General features: G+C 48.7%; 1 protein-coding gene across 12 annotated transcripts in view; it reads left to right on the forward strand.

Moving 5' to 3' along the window:
* The window catches only part of AFAP1 (actin filament associated protein 1), a 198,263-nt gene that overhangs the window by 43,973 nt on the left and 141,772 nt on the right, over positions 1-12,518 (forward strand). For 10 of the 12 annotated variants that reach the window (XM_077136329.1, XM_077136319.1, XM_077136320.1 and 7 more), the window contains exon 2: positions 605-725. The exons of the other annotated variants lie outside the window; for them this stretch is intronic. Coding sequence is in view for 9 of the 10 variants with exons in the window: in XM_077136319.1 (XP_076992434.1) it covers positions 641-725 (85 nt within the window). In the remaining variant the exon portion in view is untranslated. The remainder of the gene's footprint in view (positions 1-604; positions 726-12,518) is intronic. 12 annotated transcript variants of the gene reach the window in all.

Consider the following 12,518-nt stretch of genomic DNA (forward strand, 5'->3'; position numbering starts at 1 on the left):
ATGGAAGCCTGTTTATGGCGAGCTAGCACATGCGGAAAACATGGAAAACCTGTCGGCACTGTTGGCACGTGTCCGGCAGAGATCATCCAAATAGACAAACGCGTTTGCTCGTATTTAAAGGTTTCTCTTCAAAAAAAGATGACTTTTGACCACTGTTGGGATGGCTCACAGCTCCTCATCTGTGAATGCGGGTGGATGGCTCTCAGACGCCCGAAACCTGAGGCTGGCTTCACATATCACCATCATTTGAGGTCTTCTCCAGCCCTCAAATGAGGGGGGACTGCTTCTCCCGCCCCCGCTTTTTTCTTTTTTAGCCGTTAATGAGGGGAGAAGAATCAGGGAGTGGGAACTGTTAACCCCCAAAGCGTTTCGTTGCAGTTGCTTGGCCTCCCCTTCCTGCCGGTCTCCCCTTCCCGCCCAGTTCCCAGGTGGCATCTGTCCCAGTGCAGGGCCCGGAGAGGCAGCTGCCCGTCCCCTCTCCCACTTTCACTTTCTCCGTAGCATTCATCACTCATGAGCATATTTATGTTTCGGTTTGTCTGTTTCTGCCCACAAAAATCCAAGTTCTGGAAAGTAGAATTTATCATCTGCTGTCTCCTGGCAGGCCCTGGCAGCTGGATACCTGGTGGATAGATGTTGAATGAATGAACGGATGAATGAATCGAAAGGAACTGTTCTTCTCCCGTCACCTCATGAAACGGCGTTGAGAAAGAGGACCCTAACAGGTAGTAGCTGTGGGCTGCTCCGGGGTTTACCTGGAAGTCGGCCTGCCCCTGTGTAGAACCGGTAACGGTGCCCCTTTAGAACGCGGGCAGGTATCCTGCGTCCCACGCACTGTGTGCCACGGCAGGTATCCTGCGTCCCACGCACTGTGTGCCACGGCAGGTGTTGTGTCCCACGCACTGTGTGCCGTGGCAGGTGTCGCGTGTCGCACGCGGGTGTGCTGTGGGCTTCGTGTTTACGTGAAGAGCTGTTCTAGCACAGGAGCTGGGCGTTCAGGCCCAGTGTACAGAGACAGGGCAAGTCCAAGGCTCGAGACGTGATGGGCTCCGAGCCCCTAGGGAGAGCAAACCTGGCCTCTGCGCCCTCCCCGGCCCCTCTGCCTACCCCCTTGACGTGACAAGGGAGAAACTACTCCCGTGCTACAGCTGCGGAGAAAAAACCGGGTGGTCTAAGATAATGACGAGTTTTTTACCTAGAGGAAATGAAAATTTTCATGATACTTTTAAATATTTGCTTTTCTTGTGGATTTTATAAAACAGGTAAGATAATGGCAGGACTTTTGGGAATAGCATTATTAGGTGAAAGGGAAAACTCCAGGCAGAGAATTGCAATTTCTAGGATATTTTTCCCTCTAAAATGTAGCCCCTCAGACTCCTGTCTCAGGCACAACTGAAATCCTGTTCGAAGCCATTGTATTGCCAGTAATTATCCAGCTTTAGAAAGACAGATGCAACACTGGCTCTACCCTCTAATAGCAGTCTTATTAATAATAAATGTGAATGAGAGGAGAAGCAGATGGCGAGATGGGGCAAGTATTTCAGTGTTTGGTCTTTGGGAGCTTTCACTTCCGTGCATGACGCTGGGGCCGCAGAGTGGCCAGGCCTCGCGGACGCTGGTTAGCCTCCCCCAGCCAGCTGTGCTCCCTTCCGCATTGGGGTGGGAAGGCTTGCTCCGGTGGATTGTGGATTGTTTTGATGTTATTTGTCCCAGAATTCTGAAGCAGTGCTATCAAAGGTCATCTTTCCTATTATATTTCAAATCTGGGCATGCTTTTTGTTTTTGCATACACCATTTAAGGTCCCCTCGAGGCTGGTTGCATATGTTGTTGATGGGAATGAGAGGTGCACTGCACTGCAGAATCCCTGGGATTTTTCATCCACAGGATTTGCACCTTAGAATGCGAGTGGATTTGCTAAATGAGTTTCTGAGTCCTAGACGAATGGGTTTATTAAAGAGATCACAGGTATTTAGGGAAGCAGCAGGGGGTCTGTGAGAGATGGTCCCTCATGCTGCAGCCTCCTGCCCTTCCCTTCCTGAAAACCCAAGGGCAGGCCCTGCCTGAGGTGTGCTTACAGCCAGGGAGCCTCCCGGCCTCTCGGGGCTGGCCAGCCCTAGTTGGCACGATCTCCTTCCTGGCTGGGCACACGTCCTCATTCCTGCCTGCCCCGACCTTCCACCTCCACTCTGGTGGCTGAGTTTTCCGGAGCCTGGGCAGGACTCTGAGAGCTCCCCTGTGCCGCTGACCCTGTGGAGGCTGACCGCACGGGCTGCTGTAGGCTGGATGTGGCAAGCACCAAAAGGAGGTAGTTACTCAAATTGGGAGGTGGACTCAGTGGTGTGCAGGGTCTTCTTGGGTGCCTCAGGTACTGCAGCCATGGGTCAGGGCCACGGAAGGGCAAGGGATGGTGTGGTTTGATGTTGGCAGGAGGTCTGGGAGGACAGTGGAATGAGCCAGCTGAGCTGTTACGGGTGCTGCGGGTTCACTGACCGGGCACCTGCTCCACCTGCCCCTCGGCCCCCGGAGCTGGGCTGCATGGGACCTGCCACCCTGTTTGTGAGGAGGCTTGTGATACTGCCACACTCCTTCCACACCGAAGCTCACTCTCGCTACATAGAAAACAGTTTCACTTCTGTAGTAGTCAGGGATCTCTAGGGAAACCGAATCAACAGGAATTATCTGTAAATATTAGGAGGTTTTATAGAAGTGTCTCATGCGGCTGTGGGGACGAGTGAGTCCGAATTCCTTAGGGCAGGCCACGAGCTGGGAACTCCTGTGAAGTCTTTCAATGAATTCCCAGGGGAAGCTGGCTGGCTGAAGCAGATAGAAGTTTTCTAACTGCTGAAACCATCACTCCCCTTTTAAAGCTGTTCTAGTCCACCAAAGCTGCTAGAATGCAACACACCAGAGATGGATTGGCTTTTAATAAAAGAGAATTTATTTAGTTAAAAACATACAGTTCTTCAGAGAAAAGGCAGCTAACTTTCAACTGAGGTTCTTTCTTACGTGGGAAGGCACAGGATGGTCTCTGCTGGCCTTCTCTCCAGGCCTCTGATTTCCAACGACTTTCCCCGGGGTGATTCCTTTCTGCATCTCCCAAGGCCTGGGCTGAGCTGCGAGTGCTGAGATGAGGTATGCTGAGCTGCATGGGCTGTGTAACGTTGAGTCTCTCATTTAAGCACCAGCCAGTTAAATAAAACATCATTCACTGCAGCAGGCACGCCTCCTAGCTGACTGCAGATTGTAATCAGCGGCAGATGAGGTTCACGTGCCATCAGCTCATGTCCACAGCAACAGAACTAGGCACCTTCACCTGGCCGAGCTGACACCTGAACCTAACTACCTCAAAAGCTTTCAACTGATTGGAGGAAAGGTCTCTCATTGCTGGAGACACTGTCCTTAGTTGATTGTAGGTTTAATCAGCCACAAATGCAGTGAGCTCACTGATGATTTAAGTCCACGAAATGTCCTTGACCAGACAACTGGGCACCATCACCTGGCCAAGTCGACACATGGACCTAACCATCACACCTGCCAGCTGGGAGGTCTGTTCCAAAATCTGGACCACAATTGTGGAGCGGCGGCACTGGGGAGAGTCGGAGAAGACCTACTCCAGAATTGTTTTTTTTGATAAGCACAGAAACAGGACCAGCCATGTGGCTTTGCTTCCGACTCTGATATGCTTTCACCGTGTCATTTAACCGAACAGTTCCTGATCTGTTTCTCCAAAGTGTAAGTCATGCGTCCTCTGATTCCTAAATACATGTATTCCACCATTCGTTCTTTTGTTGTTATTGCATTGTTGCCACATAACCGGACGCCAATGTGGCAGTGTTTATACGTTTCTGAAGTTTTCAGCTGGAAAAGTCAGCTGTTTTTTGGCTCATAGTTTGTTGTTGGTTGTGAGATATTCTAGCTAAAGCATATTCTGGGTGGTATCGTTGCATTTATCTATGTTTAACTGCTAGGCTGATTAGAACTTAGAGTAAATGGTGTGTGTGTTTATGGGGTGACTCGACTGTCATTGTGCCCACCTGTCTGCACCCCCCTGTCTGCCACCGGCAGGGGTGAAGTCCGGTGTCCTGAGAAGGGATGTGCCGCCCCTCTGCCATGCTCTCCAGCTCATTCCACTTGTACTATTTGCTGCTGCCCATCCAAGGCCTCCCTGGGATGTGGCCTTAGCTCAGCGGGGCTGCCCTCACACACCCCACACACCAGCTGACCTCACACAGCGGTTCCTTGTCCCCTGGCCGTGGAGGCTGCAAGTCCAGCCTCAAGGTATCGGCAGGGCCCTGCTTTCCCCGGAGGTCTCAGCCAGCAGCCATCCTCGCCACTCAGCTGCTTCTCTTGCACTCTCCTCTCGCTCTGTCTGTTGCTCCTTCTCTGTCCCTGTGTCTGCTCCTGGTTTCCACTGATTTCTGGCTTCTATGACTGACCGACCACAGCCGCATTTCCTCTCCTCGTGAGGGCTCCAGGCCCATTGCATTCAGCTGAGCCTCCCCTGGGTAGGGGCTTTGAAGCTCCTACTCGGCTTCATTAATGACGGTAATTACCGAATGATTTCCCGTGCTTTCCCGTGACCCACACGGCACTAAGACCCGAATGTCTTCGTGCGGGGTGGGCTTCAGCCCCACACAGGTCCCAGTTTTTCATTATAACCATTTCAGGCTGTGACAAAGAATGCCTGGTTTAGCACAAAGACACATAGGAAGGAACAGTTTTCCGAGGCAGCTTGAGCAGAGATGTTTCCGCAGGTGTGCTGTTTCTTCCATTCTCTGACAGGCCGGCAGGAAAGCATCCTGAGTGGGGGGCATATTCTCTCAGGTTGTTTATTTTCTTGCCCAGTTACAGATTTTTAGACAATGGTAATTGTTGAGAATGCCGTTCTTGCAGGCTCTGGTAGGCCAGGACTTCTTGAGTGCTAGCTTGGAGGAAACAGCTGAGGGCTGCAGGTTAGGTGCTCGCCTGGCAGGGTGGGAGGTGTTCACTGTGGCCAGGACTTAAGGGTGGGCAGAAGCTTGAATACAGTTTAAACGCAGATAACCAGATGCATCCAGGCGCTTTTTACCACATCGATTGTTAACTGCTCATCTTTTTCCTCAGACCCTCTGAACCCCTCTGCTCACCTTTTTTTCCCAAATATTTTTATTGATAAATCTTCACACACATACAGCCCATACATGGTGTACACTCAGTGGCTCACAGTATCATCACAGAGTTGTGTACTCATCACCATGATCATTTTTAGAACATTTGCATCACTCCAGAAAAAAGAGAGAAAAAGGAAAAAAGAAAAAACTCATGCATCCCATACTCTTTACCCCTCCCTCTCATTGACCATTAGTATTTCCATCTACCCAATTTATTTTACCCCTTATCCCCCATTATTTATTTATTTATTTTTATCCATATTTTTTTTACTCATCTGTCTATACTGTGGATAAAAGAATCATCAGACACAAGGTTTTCACAATCACATAGTCACATTGAAAAGCTATATCATTATACAATCATCTTCAAGAATCAAGGCTCCTGGAACACAGTTCAACAGTTTCAGCTACTTTCCTCTAGTTACTGTAATACACCATAAAATAAAAAGGGATATCTGTATAATGTATAAGAATAACCTCCAGGATAACTCTCTCGACTCTGTTTGAAATCTCTCAGCTGCTGACACTTTATTTTTGTCTCCTTTCCCTCTTCCCCCTTTTGGTCAAGAAGGCTTTCTCAGTCCCAAAATGCAAGGTCCCAGAGAATCCTGGGAGTCCTGTCCCACATTGCCAGGGAGGTTTATACCCCTGGGAGTCATGTCCCATGTTGGGGGGAGGGCAGTGAGTTTTTTTGCCGTGTTGGCTGAGAGAGAGAGGCTGCATCCGAACAACAAAGGAGGTTCTCTGGGGGTGACTCTTAGGCCTAATTTTAAGTAGGCTTAGCCTATCCTTTATGGGGATAAGTTTCATAGGAACAAACCCCAAGATTGAGGGCTCAGCCTGTTGATTTGGTTGACCCCACTGTTTGCAAGAATATCAGGAATTCTCCAATTGGGGAAGTTGAACTGTCCCCCTTTCTTGCCATTCTCCCAAGGGGACTTTGCAAATACTTCTTTATTCACTGTTCAGATACTCTGGGATTTATTGGTCGCCTGTGTTTCTTGAGTGGCTGTGTGAAGCTGTGGTAACAGGTGCTCTGTTGGGTATACCTGTGGTACTAGGTGTTTGCTCAGGTTCTGGGATTCACCCTTAGGAAACTGCTGGTCTCAGAGGAGACAGATAAATGCATGGGACTGTTTAAGTTTCCTGAGTGCTCGAATGGGGTGCCCAGGAGGTGTGGGACTGTGCTGTGCCACCTCACCTGGCCGGCCACTTGTCCTGTCAGCTTGCTCCCACATCTTGGCACACCTCTGTCAGAGTAGTTGTCATGCTCTCGTGAAGCTGTATATGTCTCCTTCCCCCGACACTGAGGACTCTCTGAAGACAGTTGTGGTCTGTCTGCCCACTTCTCCTTCTTTAGAGCAGATGTGGATTTACAGCAAAATCATGCGAAAACGCAGAGTTCCCAGATACCGCCAACACACACGGTTTTCCCTGTTATTAGCATTGTACATTGTGGTACCTTTGTTACAACTGATGAACCAATATTATTATAATTTTTTATTAACTACTCTTCTAGTTTGCTAGCCGCCAGAATGTGATATACCAGAAATGGAATGGCTTTTAAAAAGGGGAATTTATTAAATTGCAAGTTTACAGTTCTAATGCTGTGAGAACGTCCAAATTCAAATAAGACTGTAGAAACGTCCAATCTAAGGCATCTGAGGAAAGATACCTTGGTTCAAGAAGGCCGATGAAGTTCAGGGTTTCTCTCAACTGGAAAGGCACAAGGCGAATATGGCAAGTCTGCTAGCTTTCTCTCTAGGCTTCTTGCTTCTTCTCTTGGGGGCGTTTTCCTTCTTCATCTCCAAAGGTCTCTGACTCCCTGGGCTCGCGTGTTCCTCGTGGCTCTGTTGCATTTTCCAAAATGTTTCCTCTTTTAAAGGATTCCAGGGAATTAATCAGGACTCACCTGGAATGGGTGGCGTCTCATCTCCCTCTAATCAAAGGTTCATACCCACAATTGGGCGAGTCCCATCTCCATGGAGATAATCTAATCACTTTTCCAACCCACAGTGCTGAATAGAGATGAAAAGAAACAGCTGCCTTCACAGGATGGATCAGGATTAAAACATGGCTTTTCTAGGGCGCATAATCCTTTAAACCGGTCCAGCTACCATCCATACTTACATTAGGGTTCTCTCTGTTGTGTGGTTCTGTGTTCTTTTTTGTTCTGATATCATCTGTACAATGTAAAATTTCCCACTTTAACCACCTCCATGTATGCAGTTCCGTGTCTTGCGTGGCCGCCAGTACCGAGATGCTCCCATCTCTCCAGGTGAAGCTCTGCCCACCCCAGCGTGAATCCCTACTCCTGCCCAGCCCTGGCAGCCTGTGCTTCCATTTCCGAGTCCAGGCCTTGCCTATCCTTATTCCATGTCTGTGAGCTCACATACTGTGTGTTCTTTGTGTCTGGCTTTTTTCACTCAACTTCCAATTCTTTTTTACATTTCCACTGTCAAGTGTGAGAGACGGGATAGGCCGGGGCTGTTTCCTTCCCCTGAAGGGACAGAAGTGCTCAAGGGGAGAGGTCTGAGCTGGGCAGGCAGGGTCGGACGTTCGCTGAGGGAGGTGGTTCTTTTTTTAAACTCTCTATTTTGAGGGAATTAAGACTTACCGGACGTTGCAAAAAACAGTACAGAGAACTCCTGCATGCCCTTCAGCCAGCCTCCCAGATGCTTTGCCACGTGTGTTCTCTTTCTCTCTGAATGTGCATTTTTAATGAAACATTTGGGAGTGGAGAATAGGTTGTAGGGGTCGGGGAAGGCGCGAGGAAGAGTTGTGGTTTCCTGCCCGGTGACCCTGGAGCGAGGTGATAGCTGGGCCTGCTGCCCGGGCGCACGGGGAAGGGAGTGGCTCTCGGGTTTGCTGAGGGGCAGGGTTCGGATGACTCAGAGCATTTTGGCCTAAGCGACAGCAGAGTAGAGATACAGAGCTGCTGGGTGCTGGGCCGGGAAGACTGTGGGAGGGTTGGGTGGGGGGGTGGGGGGGCGGAGAGGGAGGCGGGTGCTGGGAAGGGGATGGGGGGGGAGAGGCATCATCAGAAGTTGTTTTTGGGGCACGCTTGGATTCGCGGTGCCTTTTGGACATTCAGGTGGAAATGTCAAGAAGCACTGGGCTAAAAAAACGAAAGAAGTGAAGACCCCAAAGAACGTGCCAGTTCAGACAGACAGAAGAGCTGATTTTATGATGGTGCAGTGTAAATACCTGGATGCCAGCAGGTAGCCAGCAAGTGGCTCCAAAGCCGCAGTGGGTTTCCCACTCTGTGGATTGGGTATTGCACATTTTCCTCTCTTTGGTAAGCGGCCGGCAGGTAGCCAGTTTACATTGGTAGTTGTACCTCACGTGCCCTGACTCCCCACTTGTCCTAATCTGTCATGCTTTCTCTGACATCTCGTTTTCATAATTCTTTGCAGCACCCCAGGCTGCCTCTGACAGGCCCCTCTGCACCAGGATTCGTCGCGTCCTTCAGCCGTCCGCAGTGGGGTTAGTCAGTTCAGGTTCCCCAGAAGGTGGCTGGAAATCAGGGTTTGGAGGGGACAGGGTCCTGTGTAGATTGCATTGGGTGAAATCACCGAGGAAGGAGTATGCTTAGGAGGAGTGTGGAAACTTTCTAGAAGTATGGGCAATGGCCTATGTCCCTGGAGCTGCTGGGCCGAGCGGGACGAGCTCTGAGAACTGCCTGTTGGATTTGGTGGCCAGAATGTCATCAGGACTGTTTCTGAGGAGTGGGAAACAAGCCTGGTGGAAGCTGGATTGAAAGTGGGAGGGAGGCAAGTTAGAAGTGAGGACAGACCTCGCTCTGGAATACCTGCTTTTATCAGACAAGGTTTATTTTAGTTTATCTTGTAACTTCTGTATCCTTATCATGGAGAGAGATAAACATCCTTCTGCTGGAAAACTAAATGTGTATAAAATATTTATTTTATTGATGGGTTCCCCTGTGTTTTGGGCATTATAAGTAAAATTTTCTCTGTGGGGCCCTTTGGATTAACGGTAGAAAAAATACTTGTCAGAAGGACACAGCTTTCATGTATATAGAGTAAAGCGAAACAAGGAGTTTGTAGAATGGTATAGGGAAAAACACACTATTGCAAACTATGAACTGTAGCTGACAGTAATATCTTAATATTCTCTCATCAGCGTAACAGATATACCTCACCAATGGCAGGGATCAGCAACAGGGGTGGATAAGGGGTATAGGATGTTTTGGGTTTTCTCATTTATTTTTTCTTTTTTCCCTGGGGTAGTGAAAATGTTCTAAGATTAATTATGGTGATGAATGCACAACTGTGTGATATACTGTGAGCTTTTGATTGTACAAGATTATACAGTGTGTGGAAATCGCAACAAAAGTGAAATGATAAGAGTACTTGTTATGCTTTATCAAAGCAGAGATGATTGAGCTGGTATCAGCTCAAACTGCTGCTTTTTTTGAGAGGGCGCTATGTGGGATGGGAAGACGTTAATTCTTCCCGGGAGTTTGTTTTTTCTTGCTGTTTTTCCTGGATTTTGATGGTTGGAGTGGAAGAGGGGGTCTTCCTGAAGGCTGCGGGGGCTGCATGAAGTCACCAGGGAGGCTGGGTTCAGTTTTTCTGGGAGGAACAGCTCACGTTTCTGAGCAGCTGCCACGTTCTATATTGGGAATTCACATCGTATCTTATTTAATCCTTACATCCACTTGCCCAGGGGGACAGTATGCTTTTACATTTTTTATAGTAATAACTAGACTGATGACAGTGATGATGCCAATAGTCTGATTTTTGGGGAACGTCTTACCTGCTAAGGCATGTGCCAGGGTCTTCAAATGAAGAAGTTTTAAAATCTGACTGCAACCTTCGGCTCAGCCACATGTTACAGAGAGAGGTAAAGAGACCTACCCTGCGCTCAAGGCTGTGCCTCTGGAAAGCGGAGGAGCAGAATTTCAGTCCCTTCTCTTTAACACCAGCAGCTGGGCCCTACGCAGACAAGGAAGTCTACAGCCCATTGTAACTGCGTCTGAGTCTCACCATGACGAGTGGTGCAATACACCGTGGAGAGCGAGCATGGAAGACCTGCCTTCTGTTCCTGCCTGCGCTCCCATGCGTACACGGCATGTGCTGGCCCGGCACACACATGCACAGCGGCACACGCCTTCCCCGGCACACACATGCACGGCGGCACACGCCATCTGCCAGGTGCAGCTGGGGGCCAGCAAGCCTGCCTGCCACTCCTGGGTGCTGCCCACCCCTGTGGCTGGAGCCTCTGTCCTCTGCCCCCAGGGCAGTTGCTCTTTTGCTGTGGAAGAGGCTGGGACACTAGGGCCACTCCCTGATGGCAGGTGAGCTCAGGAGCCTATCTCGGGCCCCTTCATGGGGTTCACATTCTCCAAGGAGCCCTGAGTGTGATTTATTTAATGGGCTAGATGGTTCTGGAGGTTTGTAGGTAGGAAAACAACCGCAGCTCTGCAGGGGAAAGGTGCCTGGTTTTCAGCTTTTACCTGGACTGACCGTAAAGTGTGGTCCTTGCCTGCCTCTGAGTTTACACTGTTCTGAGTGCCTCTTCACTCTTGGAATGTATCCTTTGTCTTGAAATTCAGATTTTCCTGTTTGAACTTTATTTCCCTAACTATGTAGACAGGGTGTAGCAAAGTTTTTCTGTAAAGGGCCGGCTCGTGAATCTTAAAGGCTTTAGGTCTCTGTTGCAAGGACTCAACACTTCTATTGTCGTGTGAAAGAAAATGAATGGGTGCTGCTGTGTGCCAATAAAACTTTATTTCAGAACCAGGCTTGGGGCGAGGTTTGGCCCAGGGGCTGTTGTTTGCCCCCCTTTGACTCGGGTGGATGAGGATTCATTAGTTAAACCTATGTCCAAACTGAACCCAAACCATTGCCAAATCATCGCAGAGCTGGTTGGGCCTGGTGGGGTGCAGACTGCTGGCCTGCTGCCAAGTGCACCTTTGGGGGCTTGTTATTTGTTTAGCTGTCCCTTTTCTCGATCCCTTTGCTGGTTGTTTGAATTCAGCTTCTGTTGATGGCCTGTGATACTCACTGAGCCTGTGGGAGGGAGGGTGTGTGATGGCAGCAGCATTTTCATTCTTTAAGGAGCATCCTCGCTAACCTGCCTCTGCCTTCCGAAACACCCTTTCCTTGGTCGGTTGATCTCATTGTAGTTTAGGGCTTGGCTTCTCCAAGTCTGTGCTGTGAACCGGCGCCCATGCCGTCACCTGGGAGCTTGTTAGATGCAGAATTTCTGTCCACCCACCCCCGCCCCCAGGCCAACTGGGTCAGAACCTGGCTTTTAATAAGACCCTCAGGTGAGTTGTAGCCACGTGAAAACCGAGAAGCAGTGGTTTACAATATTCCAGTCAGGAGGGCAGAAAGAAAGCATTTTTAAAATTCTTTGTCTTCAGCTTTTTTTTTAATGTTGAAGATATAATAATACAACTTTAGAGTGGTGAAGGCAGTTTTATGTCGTCTCAGATATCTTTTGAGTTATAATTGCTTTTTCCCCTCATAGAAAGGGGATATTATTGTATATGCACACGGAATAGTTTCAAAAGTACTGGACTAGTAAAGAAAATACTGGAACGAGCCGGGTGATTTCTGCCACCTCCGTTCAGAGTGCCTGGGCCAATCCTTTGATCTCTCCATGCCTTAGCTTCTGATGTATAACACAAAGTTTGCATGTATTAGGGTAACTTTCCAGAACCTACAACCTTCAGATGTGTTCCTAGGACAGAGAAGTCCTGAAACCCAGAGGGCCCAGCCTCTCTAAAACGTCAACCAGTTCCATCTCCCCATCCTATATTATCAACAGTCCCTTCCCACATGGAAAAGTTAGAATGGCCATAGCCCAAATACCCCTAAAGAGTCGGAGAAAAAGCAAAGGAGATGGTGGCATTATACAGAGAAGGCAGGGTTTAACAACTGAGTATAACTGCCGAATCATTATATTGATATTTCAGTCTCCAGTGCCTTAGAGCAGCTGGTAATAAACCCATACCAAACTCTGAAATCTGCTCTATAACTCATTTTTGCAGTGTGCTTTGAAATTTATCGCTTGTTTGTCTATGTGTTATTTTTCACAATAAAAAAAATGAGATATCTGTGGCAGGTAATATTTAAATCTCTCATTTGTTGAGTATTCTATTTCATCCTCTTCTGTCTGTTTGAGGCCCCCCAGCACCCCTGCAACTTCCAGGAAGATATGTTCATCCATTCTCTGTTCTCATTATATAAACCCCACCCTACTCTTGACAGATGGACTATGATTTCAGCACTGGGATCGGAGGGCAACCTAACATGCATTGTCATTGCCACACCTCTGACTCTTGAACAGCTGGAATGCAGAGGGGACATGGTTTCCCAGTTTGCTTTTGTTCTGAA

The sequence above is a fragment of the Tamandua tetradactyla genome, chromosome 19 (assembly GCF_023851605.1).
Source record: "Tamandua tetradactyla isolate mTamTet1 chromosome 19, mTamTet1.pri, whole genome shotgun sequence".
Classification (NCBI taxonomy): Eukaryota; Metazoa; Chordata; class Mammalia; order Pilosa; family Myrmecophagidae; genus Tamandua; species Tamandua tetradactyla.